This window comes from Perognathus longimembris, chromosome 4 (genome assembly GCF_023159225.1).
Source record: "Perognathus longimembris pacificus isolate PPM17 chromosome 4, ASM2315922v1, whole genome shotgun sequence".
Taxonomy (NCBI): domain Eukaryota; kingdom Metazoa; phylum Chordata; class Mammalia; order Rodentia; family Heteromyidae; genus Perognathus; species Perognathus longimembris.
In genome coordinates, this window is record NC_063164.1 from 21,828,168 (window position 1) to 21,849,644 (window position 21,477).

The following is a 21,477-nucleotide window of genomic DNA, read 5'->3' on the forward strand; positions in this document are numbered from 1 at the left end:
AATGACTCAGAATCTTGAAGAAATTACCTTAATTGCCACATAGTCAGCTGGAATTATGGGCCGTTCCAATGTGGGAAGGTGTTGCTCATCAATGTTCTCTTCAATCATGACCTTTGTGGCCACATCAATAAAGTCTACCCCAAGGGTCTTCGAAACAAATGGGAAGGATCTAGAAGCTCTCAAGTTGCATTCAATCACCTGGAGAGAAAACAAAAATTTAAAGCACAGAGATGATGAAAGCCCATAACCATATTGATGTTATTCTCTTTGCTACTTAGCTTTCAGCTTTTGAACTAGAGACCAGCACTATTTCTTTTTCTCCTAATCCTGTCCCCCTTCTTTGTCTAATGGGTTGCCTTTTAAGGAAGTATCTTTGAACTCCAATTTTTTTTCCATCCTCTTTCAACAATTCACATATACGGATAATGAGTTTAGCTTAGTCTTCCAAAAAGACTTCCTTGGATTTACATTGGCTGAAGATTAAAGTCTAGTCTCTGAAACCCTTCTATCCTCTAGCAGCCACAAACCTACATATTATATCATGTACCACTTTCCTGGCCCCAGTTCTACTTTTCAAACAACCCTTCCATTATTTATCTAGAAAAATGTTCTAACTAAGCTGAACTGTTCACTATCCCCAAATGCAGGCTGTTTTCTCACCCTATAGATGACCTTATATCCTCTCAGTCAGTGCACTTTTTTTTTTTGCTGGTCCTGGGGCTTGAACTTTGAGCCTTGACATTGATCCCAGGCTCTTTTGCTCAAGGCTAGCACTCTAAAACTTGATCCACAGCACCACTTCTGAATTTTTCTGTGATTAATTGGAGATATTAGTCTCACAGACTTCAGTGCTGGGCTGGCTTTTAACTGTGATCCACAGAACTCAGCCTCCTGAGTTAGGATAATAAGCATGAGCCACCAGTACCCAACTGTGCACTTTTGTCAAAACTCAGATCCCAATACAAATATATTCCTTGAAGCCTCTGAATCATAATTTAATGTAGGCAAAGCATATGATATTCAAATACATGTTTGTGTATGTATGTTATATACACTGCAAATATTATCTTCTGTTCTTTAAATTCCAAATCATTTTTTGTATACCTGCCACCCCTACCAACAATAGTTGTATTTTATACTTATCTACAATTTCATTTTCTCCCCAGTGTTCTCTAAGTTACAAAATCTTTGAGAGTAGAGATTGTGGTTGTTGTTTTTCACACACATACAAACTGTTTTATTGAAATGCAATGGCTTTACATAACTCCAGCCGGAATTTAAAGATCCTACAATAGTTTTCCAGGTCATACCCAGGAATTCCTAAAGAAAATACATGATTTAAAGTCCTCTCCTTTCATGTGTTAGCTACAAACCAACTGATTTACACAGTCACAGCAATACAATAACAATCCATTTTTATTTTCTTTAAAAAAAAACTCACTTTTCTCTAACTCCAGACCTTGATTTATTTTTTTAAATTTATTGTCAAAGTGATGAACAGATAGGTTAAAGTTTCATATATTAGGCCTTGGGTACATTTTTTTTTTTTTTTTTTTTTTGGCCAGTCCTGGGCCGTGAACTCAGGGCCTGAGCACTGTCCCTGGCTTCTTTTTTGCTCAAGGCTAGCACTCTGCCACTTTAGCCACAGCGCCACTTCTGGCCATTTTCTGTATATGTGGTGCTGAGGAATCGAACCCAGGGCCTCATGTATACAAGGCAAGCACTCTTGCCACTAGGCCATATTCCCAGCTCCTGGGTACATTTCTTGTACTGTTTGTTACCTCCTCCCTCATTCCCTCCTCCCCCATTCCCTCTGCCCCCATGAGTTGTTCAGTTGGTTTACACCAAATGGTTTTGCAAGTATTGCTTTTGGAGTCGTTTGTCTTTTTATCCTTTGTCTCTCGCTTTTGATACTCCCTTTCACTTCCCTAGTTTTAATACCAGTATATACAGTATCCAGGGTACTCAGATGAGATACAGTGATAGTGTGGGTACAGCCACAAGAAGGGGATACAAGAGGATCATCAACAATAGAAGCTACAGTTTCATAAGGCATGTTGAAAGTAATTACAACAATGATATAACAGTCATTTCCATAACATGGAGTTCATTTGAGATCGTGTTTTTTACATCTGTGAAATCATATGTTTCACAGTTGGTGAGGAATGGATGAGTTTTTTATTAATTTCATAAAATTGTGAAAAAATGAATGAGAATATCCACGTCCATCTTAAATTTAGTTTGCTTTTTTGCAAATGATGTTCAACTCAACTTTCTTTTCTAGGTAAAGAGAAAGCAAAACTTCAGTGAAGCAGTTTATGGATATGGTAAACATGCACTTTAACAAATGTACTCTATCTGTAATATACTGAGGATAGAATACTGTGTGCTCATTGAATTCTGTGTATTCCATCCACAGGACATGCAGTGGTAGAGGAAGTGCTTTACATAGCTGTGATTGACATACCAGTGTCACTTAGAGCCTGTGACTTCAAACACAACAGGCGTTCCATGCTGTAACACAACCCTCTCTCAGACATAGCAGCTTCAGGGGGCTCACTGGCTCTGTGGCTGGTGTTCTCAGTGACATCAGGACATAAGCCAACATGACCTTACACTGTAACAGTGTTCTCTCAAGCACACTTGTATTTCTTACCAAGACATCATTTCCTTTGACAAGAAACTGGACATTGAACGGGCCAGAGATGGCAAAAGCCTTGGCAATCTTCCGGGTAGCATCCTTCACCTAGAGCAAAAGGACAGTGACATACGGTTAAAGAATTCAGCAGAGGTATTGTTTCTTTTTCTTTTTTTTTTTTTAGCAAAGAAAAAGGTATAGTAAACACAAAGGAGGAGGTGAAAAGTTTGATAAGAAATGTACTCTGCCATATGTATATAACTGTAACCCCTCTGTGCATTACTTTGATAATAAAAAATAAAAAGGCATAGCATCTTAACTTGAAATTCTCTTAATTTCTCTTTATAAAGTACCTTATCTGCAACAATTATAATAAGAATGTTAATAATAAGCAGACTATGGGGTTAGTATTATATATATGAATATACAATAATATAAAGTAGTCACAACAGAACAAAGAAAAGAACAAATAATTTTACAGGATTATCTGTTTGGAGAATAACCTGTCTCTACAATTTTCTAGTCTGGTCTGACTGAGGCTTAAATGACATCCTTTCAGTCTAGCTGCTTCAGCAACCAGGAACTGCAGTCCAAACTCTATCAATCTAAATGACCTGCCTTCCGAGAGGTGCAGGCCTTAAAATTACAGGGTACTGAAAAGAGACCAGGGAGATTTCTTTTATGTTGTTTTTCTTTTGCCCTAACATCTACAAGAGTAGATATTATGGTCAGAAGGAAATGGTGTTTGCCTGCAAAAGGTGCCTCACGTCTTCATGTAACATGTGGGAAATTCTATATCCAATTGGAGCCAGAAGGTCCCTATATCAAGACAGAGCACTGACTATAGGAAGCAAGCCCTGATCATACATTGCAGTTACAGGAGTAGGCCCTCAATCTAATTAGGTATAAAAGGAAGTATAGTCTGTGGTACCTAGTTTAACAATTCTAACTTTTTCACTGTCCTCTATTGTGACATGAGAAATTGAAGCATATCTGAAGCCTAAGTTTTCTTTCATGTTTCTCTATCAAAGCATCAGAACTCTAACAGGAGCCCAGTATTCAAGCAGATATATAAGGGCAGTGGGATTTTCTCGAAAAGCTCACCAGAAAAGCTAAGCTCATGTTAGCATAGTCGAAAGCCAATGAGATGGAATTTCCTCAAGAGTGACTTAAGGTGATAGACAGGTCTCAGGTTTTCATCTCACCATGTGAATTGACTACTGAAGCAGAGCCCTAGTTCTGGGAAAGTTCTTTGAAGAAGTAGTTCTCAAAGAGAACAACAACAAAGAACTATATATCAGGAAGTCTTGGTTTTAGGTGAAGCTAAGGCCCCAATACTTTCCCAGATCACTGTCACATGCACACTGCATAGTACTAAGAAACATTGCTGGATATACTGCTGCCAAAAATAAGTATCAGTGACATACCATCTACTCTATCCACACAACTTGTGGTTCCCAGACAAGTAGCCACAGCATCACTGAGAGACTTGATAAAAACGAAACACAAGGAGCCTAGAGAACTATGCATTCAGACCCTGAGGTTAGAGCCCAGCCATTTTATTTTAACAAGCTTCCTGGTATTCTGGAAACAGACTGCAGTTTGAAAACCAGCACACTAGTATATAACCAAACAAGCTCTAAATGGCAGTGAAAGAAATAATCTTTAAAATGCTCAGCTCACTGCGAATCAGGAAGTTCCTCTCATTAAATTTAACCTGGAGTATATCCTGCATCAGAATCTAGGTTTGTGTGTTTTTTTAAATATAAAAAGGATGACTTGTTTGTCAGATTTTCATCTTTTGCTGTTTCTGTACCACATTCATTCATAAATAATGACCTTTTCAATGGCTCCCTGGCTGATGGTCTGTGTGGGCAGCATCAGAGTGGCATCTCCTGAGTGGACTCCGGCATCCTCAACGTGTTCAGAGATGGCATGGGAGATGACCTGCCAAAAGAAGGTTTGAGAAACAGTGTTCAGGCACAGACTTCAAGGAAGCAGCTACTCCTTTACTCACCACTTTGATTCTGAGCACTGAGCAAGCCCTTTTCTATGCTTCCTGACAGGAGCAGGACACAAGAGAAGCATGAACTTTCCTGGCCTCCCAAGCAGTGAAAAGTGGTCTCTAAAAGCATCCAAGAAAATGATTATCTCTTACTATCATCTCCTATTATCTCTTAATATTACCCATCTCTTCCATTGATCATTAGGAGTATAAATAACGGGAAAGGAAGAAAACTAAACCCACTCACATGGATTTACTTTTGAGAACAAGACAGGAAATAGTAACATTTGGCAGCTGGAGGTAACTGTCTTTTAGATTTTAGAAATACAGAAGAAATGACTGTCTATGCAAATGGGATGACTTAGGTAGACTAGAAAGAAGAATGGAAGATCTGATCAAAGTATTATTTAGTAAGTTAGAGATAAGGAAGAGGCAAAAGGGGAGAAGGGGAAATGGTTTTGTTCTGTCTTATAGTGGTTAGTACAGGATGGGGTTAGGATTTTAAACTCTATCAGAATCCAAAATTGCTGACTTTAGTCACTTTAACCTATATGCTAATTGGGAAATGGTGATGTTGAGGAAGAATAATGGGGCAATTGTAAAAACCTATGTAAGTTACATAGAAGATTTACTTATCAATCTGATATATATGGCTTAAAGCAAAGTGGCATTGATGTTTCCATCCTTCGGCTACCTTTGAGCTCTGGGACAAGCCTGCTTAGCTGTGCTTTGTAGAAGGAGGGAAAAATAAACTTACTTGCCTCACAGGATGTTTGTAAAATCAAAGAGAATGCACATAAAGTATCTGACATGAGAGAAGACAGAGTAGTGTGTGTATGTGTGTGCGTGTGTGCGTGAACATGTGTGCACACACGCACATGTGTACACAGCACTATGCCTTGAAAATGGGAAGAACTCATCTCACTCAGCTCAGGAATCAATATTATATGTGGGGGGCCACATGTTCATTTCGACTAAGTATGACTATGAAAATTATGTGAAGAATCTCTAACATTTCCAAAAGAGAGTATATAAGATGTCTGTGCAATAGTGAAAGTCTGGAAGACATATAAGCAAGCACAAATATCCCAGTAGGCTGGAACCCAGTCAGGCCCACAAAGCCACACAGCATTGGCTTGCACAGGTCTCCAAGAGAGGCTTATATTTTCCACTTCCAGAAATGTACAACCACATCCCTCATAATTTTTGTCTTCCATATTTTAAAGGGTGACAGAAAGAAATATCAAATTTGTGATCTGAAACAAGAGGTTGTGAATGAAATTACTAGTACAGCAAAGCTTAGCTCAAGATGGAAACTGAGATGCCCTTTCCCCTTTAAACCCTGATAATTATTACAACTGGGGGAGGGGGAAACAGTCATCACAGCCCAGCTGTGATTTCCATTCCATGCACCACAGATAAAGAATAGAAAAGGATAAAAATGGGAGGAAGGACAGGTAGAAGGAAAGAAAGAAGAAAGGAAATTACTAACACTATACTAATTTGTGTTACACATGACCAAGGAGTTTGAATGTATCAGATGACTGATTTCTAGGGAAGGAAAGAAAATTCCTGTCTTTGGGAATGGGAGGCTAGACTAGATGATCTGTAAAAGCACCTGGAACCAGGATTATCTCATTTTGTGTCAAGTATAAGGAAAAAAAATTTAAAGCCTACTCTAAACTGCTAATCTGTCAAAGATTTAACATCTCTGACAGCATTTGTAAGACAGAAAATGTAAGCAAAGTTTTCTTTGCAGCAAATGAAATTACAAGGACTCTTCAAAACAGAACTTCTGATGTTTCAACATAAATCACAAATGCATTAGAAGCACAACCAGCAAACATAGTAAAGCATTCTTCAGGTTTTCGTTTTGCCTGGATGCGAGAGGCACTCATTGCGCTATCCTAGCAGATATGACATGGTAAGGAAATTGTTACATCATTACCATATCTTCCTTGCTCTTATTAATCCAGAAAAATGGGGGAAGGGGAGAAACCAAGAGAGAAGAATACCACAGATTCAAAAGAAACCTCAGGAAAAAAGGCTATTAGATGTTTTTTATAATATTCATTGAAACCTAAAAGAAAACCGTACACAAAAACAAAATGAGAGATAAAAATCTATTTCAAAGAGTGATGAGTACATGATGATAATTAATTTTGAAAATCAAAGAAAAAGTTCTAACAGTATGAAGTGCAGGAAATATGATATGTATTCTACATCAACTGTATTGTCAGCAAGTTGAAACTTTTAATAGAGCAGCTTTTCCACTAGTGTCAAAGATGTGCTTTGTAGAAGTCATTCTGTAAGTTCTACATTTCTAACTTCTGACAATTTCAAGGTGATTGAGGAAAAAAAATTAACTGGTGGGAAGATGGTTATAATGTACTTACCCTTCCATCTTTACCAACAGCATCCATTTCAACTTCCCGGGCCCCCTCAACAAATTTTGTCAACACCACTGGGTGCTCCTGTCAACCAGAACACAGAGGAGCAGAAGCTTCAGGTGAAATCCCATGCATAATGTCGAGCAAGCCGTGTACTTTAAGTAAATAGCAGGTTACTACTCACAGAAAGTTAAGTCTAATCATAGTTCATAAGCTCATTGGACAATCTGCCTTGGACTCTGCTTACAGCAAGGAAGAGGGAGTCTCTTTTAGCAAACTGAAAATGAGTTTTGAAATTTCAGATTGCTTTGTCAACCAGCTAGAGAAAGAGGATTAGGGGTGGAATAGGAGAAACAGAATGTGACTTCCTTGTCTGCTACCACAATCATGACACTTTCTCCACATAATCTATAATTATGATAATTATTGGTTCGAGTTCTCTCTCTCTTCCTATACACCTCTTTCCAAGCACTGAAGTTGTGATGCCAGTACTCTGAGGACTGTGAATAGGCTTAGAAGGAGAATAGCATTATGTGTTGGTTATTGCAGATACAGATGAAATCCTTTTCCTGAAGTGAATACGCCTGAGCCTGGTGTGAGAGTATGACAGAGGCAACTATAAAAAACATGTTATGGAAACTATTGTTATATCACAGTTGTAACTACTTTCAGTGTCCCATGTGTATCTGTAGCTTCTACTATTGATGATGTTGTTGTATCACCTTCCTATGGTTGTACCTACACTATCTCTGTAATTTTATCTGAGTATATTGGAAACCATGTATACTGGTATTGGAAGTAGGAAATTGAAAGGGAATACCAAAATTGAGAGACACAGGGTAAAAAAAGACAAACAACTACAAAAGCAATACTTGCAAAACTGTTTGGTGTAAGTGAACTGAACACCTCATGGGGGGGAAAGGGAAAGGGGGAGTAGGGAGGGGGGTATGAGGGACAAGGTAACAAACAGTACAAGAAATGTATCCAATGCCTAACGTATGAAACTGTAACCTCTCCGTACATCAGTTTGATAATAAAAATTTGAAAAAAAAACATCTAGCATGCACTTCTTTTCCTGTTTCAGGTAGTGTAGGGGTTGCCACTCTCAATTGTTCCAGAAGAGTGGCTGGGATGCTTTCCATGAACTAACCTCCCATGCTTTCTGCAGGCTAAATAGAAGTAGCTTGACAATTTCCTACCCTGAGATGTTTCCTCCTCTGCGTCTCAGCCTCCAACACCCTGGGCCACTTGCTTACCTTCATGCCCATCTTTCTCTCGACCCTCTACCTTGCTCCCTCCTTAAGCTCCCCTTGCAAATATCAATTTACCCTTTTATCTCTAGTTCACATGATGCCTTCTCACTGAATATTTCTCTATAGAAACTGTTAAGATATTCATCATCTTATGGGTATATGGGTTGAATGCAGCATATCTGCTCCAAAGATCATGTCAAATAGAATTTAACTTAGTAAACAAAAATTAAAAATGATAACAAATAATCTTCTGCTTTTTAAATATTAATTACTAAATTAGTACTTTTTTTCAAAAGCCAATTGGCAAACAACCTCTTAGTAGGCAAAAGGATTTTTGTTCATATCTCTGCCCTTTTTGTCAGATATTTAATGTTTCCTATAGCAGACCTACTGGAGCTTTATTGAGACATATGGGTTATTTTCCTTCTCAAAATCATGATAATGTAACTTCAGATACAGATAGTTTACCCCTGTCTTAGTCAGTCAAGTTCTCTCACCAAGCCTGAGATGGGAATTCTTGTTATAGTGATTTATGGAGAGAGTTACAATGCAGGCTGGACTAGCAGGAGAGTTCTGGGTGTTTAGTTGAGACTGTTTTTAGCCTTATTTGGGGGAAGCTTTGGAGCATGCGTTACACCACAGGGCTAAGCCCTGTCTTCAAGCAAAGTTTGTCAATGCCTAGAGTTTTGAGGGTGGGCATGAAGTATGGGATCTTGAGGAAGCTCCCTCTCATTTAAGAAAAGTTTTCCAGAGGTGTGTAGCTGGAAGTGCTATCAGCTATCAGACAGCTGAGGTACAAGAGTGCCAAAGATCTAGATTTGGAGGAAATGTAGAAACAACTGCAGCTAACCTTTGGCTAACTAAAGAAAATATCTTAATAAATTTCAGTCTTTCAACAACATGACAAGTCTACAGTCATCTTACTCTCTAGACATGACCTTCATCCTCAGTTTAAGATCTGTCTCCGAATCTCCTCCACTTGTATTCCTTGCAGAAAACTCAAAACATTCTAGAGATTAATTCAAAAACTTCAAAATTATATAATTAATTCAAAACTGATTACTTAAATGTTTACAACTTTCTCCCTTTTTAGTATTCCGTATCTCAGTGTTACTACTATCCACTCCATCCTCCTTTACACATAAACCCTAACCATTACCATTTGCACCTGTTGCACATGCTCAATGCATCTCTCCACTTTTATTGCATTATTCTGATCCAAGGCAGTCTCATCTCTCTCCTAAAGCAATAGCAAAAGCTCACTCACCTCTTTCCATAAATTTAGCCTTTCCTATAATCACTCACTGCACAACAACATACTAATCAGTATAATTACTGTCAACATTAGCTTTCTTTTTTTTTAATTTTTATTATAAAACTGATGTACAGAGAGGTTACAGTTTCATACGTTAGGCATTGGATACATTTCTTGTACTGTTTGTTACCTTGTTCAACATTAGCTTTCTAACCACATAACAAATGTTTGTCAATTTCTAGAAAATATATGCTCCTTTGTATCTTAAAGCCTTTAAATGTACTGTTTCTCTCTTCCTACTCATGACAACAATAGGTAAGTCAGCAATATCCCCTTCCTCTGGTTGTGCCCCCACTATCACTGTATCTCATCTGAGTACCCTGGATATTGTATATACTTCTATGTACTTGTATTAGAACTAGGGAAGGGAACGGGAATATCAAAATCTAGAGACAAAGAATAAAAAGACAAACTACTCCAAAAGCAATACTTATAAAACCATTTGGTGTAAACCAACTGAACAACTTGGCGGGGAGAGGGAAAGGGGGAGGGAGGAGGGGGAGAATGTGGAAGGAGGTAACAAGTTGAACAAGAAATGTACTCACTGCCTTATGTATGAAGCTGTAACCCCTCTGTACATCACTTTAACAATAAATAAATAAATCAATAAATAAATATTCATTAAAAATATCTTCCTTAAGGACTGAACAAAACTTTCATACTTTACCCTCAACACTCTATATTTTCCATATTACAATGCTTATGCTCCTCATACAATGTCCTTAGCAAAAGAAGTTGTTTTTAAGAATAGAGATGGTATATAGTTCTTTCACAAACATATCCATTGATAATAATAACAATGACAATATCTACTACCTATTAAGTGAAAATGAGAAAATATATAGAATTGATAGTGAGTGATTTCATTGTGAATAGTGAATATCCAAAATTCTGCAATAGTTTGATAAGGAGATTTGAAGCAGAAAATGTTCAACCAGGATATGCCTGTTAAAATAGGAGTAGGAATTCTGTGAGATTTCGTGTTCCAAGCAAGACTATTTGTCTCATCACTCCACTTATTTTCATGATGGTTAGCTTTTGAAAAGGGAAACAAAGAAATTCAAACAACAACAATCGGCAAAAAAGGCTGGGTGCCAGTAGGCTCCCCCATCTACCAGGAGACTGAGATGTGAAGATCACAATTCAAAGCCAACTCAGGCAGAAAAGTCCATGAGACTCCTACAGTCTCTCCAATTAATCATCAAAAAGCTGGAAGTGATGCTGGGGTTCAAGTGGTAGAGCACTAGCTTTGAGCAAAACAGCTCTGGGGCAGCACTAGGCCTGGAGTTCAAGCTCCAGGACTAGCACAAAAACAAACAAGCAAACAAACAAACTTCCAGACAGGGACATGGCAAGAGAAGATACAGAATTTCATTCATGTCTCTCAAGCAAATTAATGAGAATTTACTCCTTAGCTTCCACAGAAATGTCCATTACAAACCTACTTGATTTTCTTTTTTTTACTCTCTTTGCCTCTTCTTACTCCTTACCCTTATCTTCATGACCCAAACATCTTTGGAGAGCAGCTGTTACATAGGAAAAGGGCCAGCTTCATATGTTTAGGGACAGTCCAAACTTTTTATTCCCCTTCCAAATGCCTCTGATCTCACTCTTCAGATCCTTCCAAATTCTACTTGCCTAACACCAAACTCTTCTCACTTGTCCTTTCTTTTTTTAACTCCAACTAGTTTTTGAAAGCTTTTAAAAGGAACACATTACTTTCCTCCTGTACAGTACAAAGTCTGCAAATCGATAACACCACTAAGTAAATCTTAAATGGATCACTCCATAGCAACGCCAAAGGAGAAAATAAAAGCTAGAGGCACCGAAGGAAGGTGGATGGAGTCACTACAAAATTATAAACATTTTTGCTAGTTCACAAATGAAATGTGACAAAATGAAATGACAGCATCAGTAGGTAAACAAAGAGTCTTACTGTTAAAGTTGTATAGTTGATTAAAGATAAGTCCCAGGCTGTGAGAATTAAACATCAAGAAAATGTTTCCCCGTTGAGACACAAGAGTACAGAAATAAGACGTCCACGGTCTATCACATAAGAACAAGATGTCTGTTTAGCACAAGGAAGGATGCTGTTGTGGTTCAAAGAAGTGTGTTTGGGTTTTATGTTCACAAGAAATCATCTCAGAATGGCTACTTTTGATGGGTGACTCACTTATACTTGACTCCCCAAACCTCTGGTTACCAGGTAGAATTAACTCAGCAGGAAAGGTCCATCCTGAATGTTTGTATGATAATGCAGCAAGTTTGGAACTACATTGGAATGAGAAGGTAAAGGACAGAGCCAGCCCATCACAGGCATTGCCCTTTTCTGTTTCCTGGCTCCCCCTCTGCATGATGGATTGATACCTCTGAAACTGTGAGCCACAATAAGTCATTCCTCCCTTTAAACTGTACTGAGAGGATACAAGAAGACAATCAATCTATTATTGATGATCTTCTTGTATCCCCTTCCTGTGGTTGTACCTACACTATCTCTGTATCTTATCTGAGTATATTGGAAACTGTGTATACTGGTATTAGAACTAGGATATTGAAAGGGAATAACAAAATCAAGAGACACAGGGTAAAAATAGATAAACAACTACAAAAGCAATACTTGCAAAACTGGTGTAAATGAACTAAACAACTCATGGGGAGGAAGGGAAAGGGGGAGGGGGAGGGGGGAATGAGGGAGGAGGTAACAAACAGTACAAGAAATGTATCCAATACCTAACGTATGAAACTGTAACCTCTCTGTACATCACTTTGACAATAAAAATTTTTTAAAAAGAGAAAGGTCACAATAAAGTTAATGTGTACATGTGTACATGTACCTGAAAAAATAAAAATAAAAATAAACTGTACTGTGGTACGTTGAACAGTGATGCAAAACTAAATCCACAGGTGCTTATCCTTCTCTTTACAAGTATTAAAAACATCTGCTTTGATGAAACATGGACTGGTCTTCCACTTCTTCATTAACCCTAAGAATACAGTTACTATTTCACAGTCAAGCACAAAAACAACAATGTGAGGAAGCAGAAAAACCATCCTGTTTTATATGCAAAGAAAAGCAGCATACAAAATAAGATCCCAATGAATAAAAGAGGGGGGGAGTTACTGTAAAGGAATTGAACTCTACCTGAGAGACTCGCGTGGCCTCCTCTAGGAACTTCTTCATCTCATCATCAGAAAACACCACGTTCATGGCAGAACCACTAGGAAGAGAGGGAAGAAAATGTGGGTTAGTTACTTCCCTTTACCACTTGAGAAACAAAGCAACTGCAGTTGATTTTCCTCAGCAGATTTAGCCTGAGGTAAGCATGTAGTTTTAATTCATAATTACCAGAAGTAAAAAGTCCCCTGAGATGAGAATGGATCCAAAAGAACCTCACGTGGCCCTAGAGATTACACTGCTTCAAGGTTTGTTCTTTCTCATTTGCTGTTTTAATACTGTCCTTAATCAAGGTAGTTGTAAAATCTTAACAGAATATGGAACTCAGCACCGAAGATCATTTCTCAAACCCTGTTCCAACAGTTTTTCTTAACTCACTGCTATGCTGTCAACCCCATCATCCTATTGAAAAATGGTTTATCCTATCATAAAAGAATTAATTCTTTATCCAGGTGCCTATCTATCCAGGAAGCTGAGATCTGAGAATCGTGGTTCAAAGCTAGCCTAGGCAGGAAAAGTCCCTGAGATTAACCACCAAAAAAACAGAAGTAGCCCTGTGGCTCAAAGTGGTAGCTCAGTAGCCTTGAGCTGAAGAGCTCAGAGACAGCACCCAGGCCCAGAGTTCAAGCCCCATGACTGACAAAAAAAGAGAGAGAGAGGGGAAAAAAGAGTTAATTCTTTAATAGCATTTGTGAATATAAAGCATTGTATTTGATGAAATTGTTCAACTGTATTCTTGTTCCTAAATACTTAAAAAACAATGCTATCTGAAGTCAATTTATGCTGAATTTTGACATTTGCAAAATGAGTTGGGAAGGGTGGGAAAGAAGAATAACAATGGAGATGAAGAATGGGGAGGAAATTACCTTCCGCTTCCATTTAAAAAGGGGTATTCTCTGTATTTTTCTATTATAATTTCCTATTAAAGAACATTAATAACATCATCTGCTTAAGAGAGAAAAGTTGGAGCAATCAAGTCAAAGGATAAGGGGGCCTGGAATTTGGCTTAGAATGCTTGCCTAGCATGCATGAAGCCCTGGGTTGGATTCCTCAGTAGCACATACACAGATCAAGCCAAAAATGGTGTTGTGCCTCAAGTGGTAGAGTGCTAGCCTTGAGCAAAAAGAAGCCAGGAACAGTGCTCAGGCCCGGAGGTCAAGCCCCAGTACTAGCAAAAACAGAAAGGAAAAAAAGGTAAGGAATTGTAAGAAGTATATAGATATTTTTCCCCAAGCCTTCCTTAAATGTTTGCATTTAAAAAATTTAATTTGTAGTAATTCTTCAAAGAATTCATATTATTAGGCTATGGGTACACAAAAAAGCCACACCAACAAAAAGGAAAGTTTTCCACCTCATTTGAAACTTCTCATTATTTTAAAGGATCCCGTCTCAAATTCCATTTACACTTTCAAATTGTGCACAGAAATTGTGTTTCTCTTATTATCCCCTGTTCAATAAAATCATTCCTTACATGTGGTAACATCTGAGGAGAGTAAGTGATAATTCACAACTTCTCCTTTGATGATAGAACTTTAGTTTCAAAGTTGAATATGAAAGATTCTCACTGCCCAACTTCCTCACTATCCTTATATTTCATCTGTTTAAAATACCTGATCTCAAAAACTTAAAATTTCAAAACAAAGGATCTGAAAATAGTCAATCAGAAACTCTCATTTCTGAGTACCAGGATATATCTGTTGGCAAATGATGTTCCAATCTTTGCTTTTAATTGTCTTAGTTTGTATTTAATATGGGCATGCCTGGGTTTGGCAAGGAGACACCATGAGATAATTTTGTAAATGCAGGACTGGAGTCTTTCTGAGTTGCTACTCCCTGAAGGAAAGGCGTTAACCTGAAGACCCATATATTGGTGCTTCACAAAAAACTGCTTCACAATGGTGAAGAGATTGCAGATGAATTTACAAATGACTTTGCATCACCAAAGCCTAGTATTATTAACATACAGCCTGTATTTCTGTTTTTCCCAATATGTGAATCATTGTTTTTGGAAGCTGATATATTACCTCAGAACATAAGAAGGTCTCAGCAAGCAGGGGTAGCCAACAGAGTTGGCAAAATCCAGAGCTTCATTCTAATTAATAGAAACAACAACAAAAGATGTGTGAATAGTTTTGAAACATACAATAAAAATGCAGACCGATATCTTAGATCAAGGGATAGGCTAACTCTTTTTATGCTTTCTCTCAAAAGACTCCATTAAAATGCAAATGGGACACTGGAATACATAAAATTCCTACTTTCTAATTCTAAATATCAAATCTAGTTCCGAAATAGTTTGAACTTCTTTTCATTGTCTGAATCTTAATGAGAATACTGCTGTCTATTTATAATCAGCATTTAAGTACAATCACAAAAATACTACAGCAAAACTCTACATTAAAAGCATTATGCAGGGTGGTTATTCTATCTGTTCCCTAGTTAACACCTCCAGTAGTAAACATGAGATTTATGACCCCTCCAAACTATTAAAAAGAGACTTGATTCTCTCCTTACCAAAGTGTTAACAGCTTTCCATGGTGCCTGGGCCACCTTCAGTTCATCCAAGACAGCAGAGAAAATGGAGCGATCCTCAGCCCTGTCGATCTGCAAAGGACTTGTGCCCATGATCTTCACACCATTCTTGTACAGCGGGACTGCCAGATTATTTGGAATCTGGCCCCCAACAGATATGATGCAGCCACCACATGCCTAGAAAGATATGCACAAACCAATCACTGAAGTAATTTCTTCAGTAATGGACAATGGTGCCTACATAGCCACCATTTCCATACTGAAAATTCCTAACTTGATATGTGCATCTCTCTTGTCAAGGAATGATATTGACTCATAGCCTCGGAACAAAGAAACTTAGTTTTGACTTTCTAGGCAATTACAGCCTACACGTGACTTCCACAAAGCTGTACCTGAGTACTACTTGAGACGTTTGCATAGACAGCAATTTGAAAAAAAGAAAATTACATTTGCTCCATGTCATCAATTCTTTCCTGGAATACTGTTACAATTTCTAAATGAATGACTACTTTTCTTTCTAGTATACCTGTCTTCTATTTCCATACTTTCAGAGTAAGCAATCTACAAGACTGCTTCATCAAGTTACTCCCTTACTCAGAGTTATCCAAGATATACCTTCAAGTCCCCTAAAATTTTCCAGTTTAACCACCATCATCCCTCTCATCCAATGACACTACTCATTTCCCCAGTATATACCCCCACCATCCCCACAATGACCTTGGCACTTCACCTAGTACCCAGTAAGGGATGTTATTTCTATTTCTTTCCCACTTTCTTTATAATCATTGTCTGAAGCTTTAGCAATAATTCAAGTACTTGATTAGTATGTTTCCTTACTTAAAACCAAACCTATTAGTACTGAAAACTCCAAGATAAAATGGGTAGAACTGGAAATCATGTTACATGAAATAATGAAAGGTATGAAAGACAAACATCAAATTTCCTATATGAAATTAACATCAAAATGATAATAACAACAACAATAATATATGTTTGCAGAAGGGAACTGTGGGAAGAACTGTGAGACAAGGAAGGGATAGGAGAAAATGAGGGGAGAACAAGATCAAAGTATAGTATATATGTATGAATGAAAAGAGTATAACAAAACCCACTAAAAACTGTCAGAAAAGAGGGAAGGAGGGACAGTAGTTAAGAAGGAATGATGGAATGAATTTTATCAAAGGACATTATATACATGAATAAACTAGTATTTAACAAACATATCAATAATTTTTCAGGTATCCCTATTAAATTAATTGGCATTTAATATGAAATTAACAACTTTCCAAGCAAGCAAACAAAAGTTGCTGCTATGCTTTATTGGTAAATGTACTATGTATTCTGTATAATATATCTAGACCATCACAATATTCTTTTGAAATGATTACTCATAAACTAAGAAAACTGAGTCACAGTAGTGAAATGACTTGCCTATACTTATTAATTAGCAGATACAATGTTGGTTCATGAACTCAGCTTTATAGCCTATAAAATAGCTATCTTCACCTAATATATCAAATATTTGAATGTAAGGCTAACGTATTTTTGTAGTTGGGTTTGTGGTACTTAATATTATATGATCAGAGAAGAGATTTTCTTTGGAAAGGTATTAAACAGAAAAACTTTCAGTGCAAGACCAAATTATCAACATTGACCTCCAGATCTGTAGATCATTGGGAAGATAAATCATGTTCGCAGGAAAGGTACCAGTAAAAAACATGATGCCAGCACAGTTTTTGCCCATGCAGCACAAAAGAATTCAGTATGAAAATACGTTTAACACTGAGATTAATAGAAGAAAGTTTCATAGAAGACTCTAAAATTTTCCTTACTTCCAAAGACAGAATACATAAAAACATAGGGGCAGGAACCTGATACCACAGTCAGACAAATCATCATCATTATAATAATAATGTCTAAATGAGTAATACATTTAAATAAAATTTTCTGATGTTCAGACTAGAGAGAAGGATCAAATGGTAGAACACATAACTACCAAGCAAAAGGCCCTATGTTCAAACCCAATTTCTGAAAAAATAAACTGACATTCAGATATCAGTTCCCTAGATAACTAAAACACTTTACAATGGTCTAATAACACAGAAGACTTCTAAAATAATGGGAATAAAGTGTTCTAAGCTACATTCCAAGCTCATGTGTCTATTTTGAAATCTTTATTTTTTTTAACCTGGTATCACTAAATTCACACAAGAATATTTCAGAAATATATTCCAGTTGCAATCACACTAAAAATGTACTTGAAAACACTAACGAATTAAAAGAGAAATGCCTCCAATTTACTTGAGAACATCTTAATTTCTCTTAACCACTGGTCAGTCATGATTAAGCTGTATTTCAGGCAAAATGAAATATAGGAAAATTCATTTTACTAATACAAATAGCACATGCCTCATTAAAAGTAGCCCAAGCTTTTACAATTTCATGGGTGATTTCTGATTTACAAAATTACACTATTTATACATCTGCCAATGAAAAGCATGATGCTTCATGTTTTACTAATTTGCATTTAGTACCACATGTCTTACATTTTAGGCAGAACCTTAGGATTACATTTAATTACAATTAAACCAAATGCTAGAAATGAGCCCAGTTCTCTTTTGTGCATTCCCTAATGAACTTATCACTAATTAATGTTTATAATTAATTCATTCATTTAACTCTGTGTTACAAACAAAATTTGTGTTACAAATATGTAAATGTCCATACAGTACAGGTCAGACATAATTCATCCACTAAGCAGATTGCACTTTAGCAGTCAAGGAAAGCATCCACTGTTAGATCAGTAAAAGACTTTTCATGCCAGATAGGGATACCAAAAGGTATCAAATATGTTCCCTGGCATTTTTTGATTCAATTCGTTTTTGTTTATGCTTTTGTTTGCATTGCTTGCTTGTGTTGAGACTGAATTTTGCCCAGGCTACTCTTAAATAATTTTCCTGCCTCAGCCACTTCCGTAGCTGGAACAGCTGTGGACCTGGAACAATTCAGTCTTTTAATAAATCAATAAAAACTGTAACCCCTCTGTAATGCACTGTAACCCCTCTGTACATCACTTTGACAATAAAGAAGTGGAAAAAAATAAACTAATAGAGAAAGAGTTAAGAAATGAGTCCTAAATGATGTCTGTTTATAAAAGAAAAATAATTTTGTTGTGTAACTTATCAAACAGTAAGTCTTCAAAGGAATCAAGGGAAAATGTGAATTTAGAACCAGATCTGTGGTAAGGACTTAGCTAGAATGATAGTGAAGGCATAGCTGCTGGACGGTAGCAATTTAGATCACTGTTTGTTCTACAGACTCATAGCAACCTATATCCACAGCAAATGTTCACCCAATTATATTGGCATGAGGATAGAGGAGAAGGTGTAAGAGAAGGCCACAACAGAACCCAAAGCCCCCAGAATTGTCTCATTGATCACAAATGGAAGGCTCCCACTGTCATCTCACATAGGCAAGGAACTGACTGGTTCCTGGTGATGAACTGGATTTATATATCCAGGCACTGTTCATCAGTGAATCATCACATGACCTGTTTATGTATGTCTAGATGAGGAATCAAATAATTCTGAAAATATTTGAGTGGCCATCTCGTACAAGGGAATATATGGCCACAACAAGTTACAAGGAGAGTTTTCACTAGAGAAGAAAAGGGAAATGTTAGACGAAAACAATCATTCTGTGTCAAGACCTCAAGCATCGCAAACGAGTGAATTATTTCTCTAAGAATTCCACTACAAAAGCGGCAGTAAGACACTGGCAGTTCTTGCTCCTAAAGGGAATTATGATATAAAATTACGTTCATGAATACAGTTATGCAAAGTACCCACTGGATAGGTTACTTTATTCTCTCTCTCTCTCTCCCTCTCTCTCAGTCCCTCTCTCTCTCTTTTACCTCCTGTTGGTAGATGTCTAGGATTCTCTCCAAAGACAGCTCTTCGAAGTACAGTTTGTCACACTCATCAAAGTCAGTGCTCACAGTCTCAGGGTTGCAATTCACTACCACAGTTTTCTTGCCAAGCTGACGCAGTGCGCGGATGCTGGAGACAGCACACCAATCAAATTCCACACTGCTTCCTGCAGAGATAATGAGGTTAGGCAAAGAGGTAAGAAAAGCATGACATTACAACACAATCACCAACCTGTCCAGACAAAGACAGCCATTGGCTTTCAATACAGCTCTCCCACCCTCCCTTCCCCCAATTGCCCAATTACATAAAAGAAATAGGGACTTAAACCATCATAAAACTATAGCTTGTGCGAAGTTTTGCAATAGCCAGTCTCCTTATTTGAAACCTTCAGAAAACCGATGTTAAATAATAACAATAGCCCCCATTGACTTGAAAGAAATTACAAGTTAACACATTTTCCTTTAGTCCTAGCAATTATCTAGTGTTTGAGGACCAGACTCAATGAGTGATGCCTAGGGGGACATCTTTATCATCTTTATTTTTCCTTTCTATGCAAGTCTTTTAATCCTGACAAGGCCTTCACATTCATAGTGAGTGGACGTCTACGACTTCATTTTAGACATAAATGGGCTAAATGCCTCAATATACCACTTCTGCTGAGGTGCCATATGACTTAAAGTACGAGGACATTATCTGCTAGAAATTCACATAAAATATGTTAACCAAATAGTAGCAAGTTCATTCTCACTATCAAGAAAACATGCACTTGATTACCATCTCAGCTAGTTTTCCCAGGGCCAAACATACGTAATGCAGAAGTCTTACATAAATTAACTTTGAAAATAAATAATAGAAGAGCCATAGAAAAAAGTAGGTGTTGGTGAAGGTGTTTAGATCAAGCCATCAAATAACTGCTATGGGTCAAATTTCTCATTTGTGAATTTTGGAAGTCTAACCCCTTTAAGAGAAATTTAGGTGGAGCCTTTATTAAGAGACAAATGCTCTTATTAAAACAATCTTGGGAGATTAGCTGATTTTTGTGTGCCTTTCTTCCTTCTGTCACTAGTGAACACAATATTCTTCTCCTCAAAGGAATACAAGGTTGAAGATGTGATCGTGGAAGCAGAGAGCTAACCAAATAGAAGGTGACATCTAAGATATTAAAGATCTAAATAACATTTTTTACCAAAGACTGGTAAATTCTAAAGTATTGAGTTCTTGGTAAAATCCAGAATAAACTATATTTATGGAAATGAACAATACACATTAAATCATGTATCTTATAATGTCCATCTTACAATGTCTTGCAGGGATTAGATATAAACTGCACATATTGATTAATAGCACTGTCCATTTGACATACAATTTGCAGCTGTAACAGAACTTGAGTTGTTATTAAGTATCTTCTCTTAATTGGCTAGGAAGAAAATGTCACAATATTATGAGTATGTTTTAATTAGATTGTAAAATTCTCTACCTGACAAAGAGAAAAACTGTGCATCTGCTGTAAACAGAAGTCATATGTTGGGGCAGAGGTTGTATCTGCAACAGGATTTAATTTTCAGCAATTGTAGAAGGACTTGAATAAATGTAGATTCATGAAATACATTAGAAGAGAATTTCAAGGCATAATTCCCAATCTTAGATGTAAATTATTGAGATACAAAAGTCAGTAAAGTAGGATGAGATATTTTAAAACTCTGTGTTGGAATTCCACTCCTACCACTAACTAGATTTGAAGTATTTCTTGGGACTTCAGTTTCCTTATTTTTTTTAAAAAGCATTTATTATTATAGCATTTGTTTTACATAGTTCTTAGAATAACAGAATGAAATTTACAAAGACCACTAATATACTATGTAAAGTACTAAGCAAATGTAAGTTATCACTTACCAATGTGATATGGACCACAGCCCAGCACCATCAGGCCGTGGTCATCAAACTTGACATCATGTTCCTGAAAAGAATTAGAAATTGTTATATGTTATTTTCCCATGTAATTAAACTATTTGTACATGTTCATTACATCTGTCCCACACAATGATATACCAAGACTACTAGATATCCAAAAGACTAAAAAATATGCACTACTTTAGGTGGGATATCTTCTCAACCTAGAGTTCTCAATGGCATTTTAGCTGTTCCTACCTGACCATTGTAGGTAACATACAGGTAATTTGTTACTGATGGATATTCTGCAGCCAGTGTATCAATCTGTAAAAGAAAAATTTTTAAATTAA

General features: G+C 37.0%; 1 protein-coding gene across 1 annotated transcript in view; it reads right to left on the reverse strand.

Annotated features, from left to right (window-relative positions):
• The window catches only part of Cps1 (carbamoyl-phosphate synthase 1), a 101,762-nt gene that overhangs the window by 16,204 nt on the left and 64,081 nt on the right, over positions 1-21,477 (reverse strand). Inside the window, exons 23-32 of the mRNA XM_048344179.1 lie at positions 21,386-21,451; positions 21,131-21,194; positions 19,222-19,403; positions 15,291-15,485; positions 14,801-14,868; positions 12,744-12,819; positions 7,040-7,117; positions 4,478-4,585; positions 2,657-2,746; positions 28-198 (exon numbers count right to left, since the gene is read on the reverse strand). Coding sequence (XP_048200136.1) covers positions 28-198; positions 2,657-2,746; positions 4,478-4,585; positions 7,040-7,117; positions 12,744-12,819; positions 14,801-14,868; positions 15,291-15,485; positions 19,222-19,403; positions 21,131-21,194; positions 21,386-21,451 — 1,098 coding nt within the window. The remainder of the gene's footprint in view (positions 1-27; positions 199-2,656; positions 2,747-4,477; positions 4,586-7,039; positions 7,118-12,743; positions 12,820-14,800; positions 14,869-15,290; positions 15,486-19,221; positions 19,404-21,130; positions 21,195-21,385; positions 21,452-21,477) is intronic.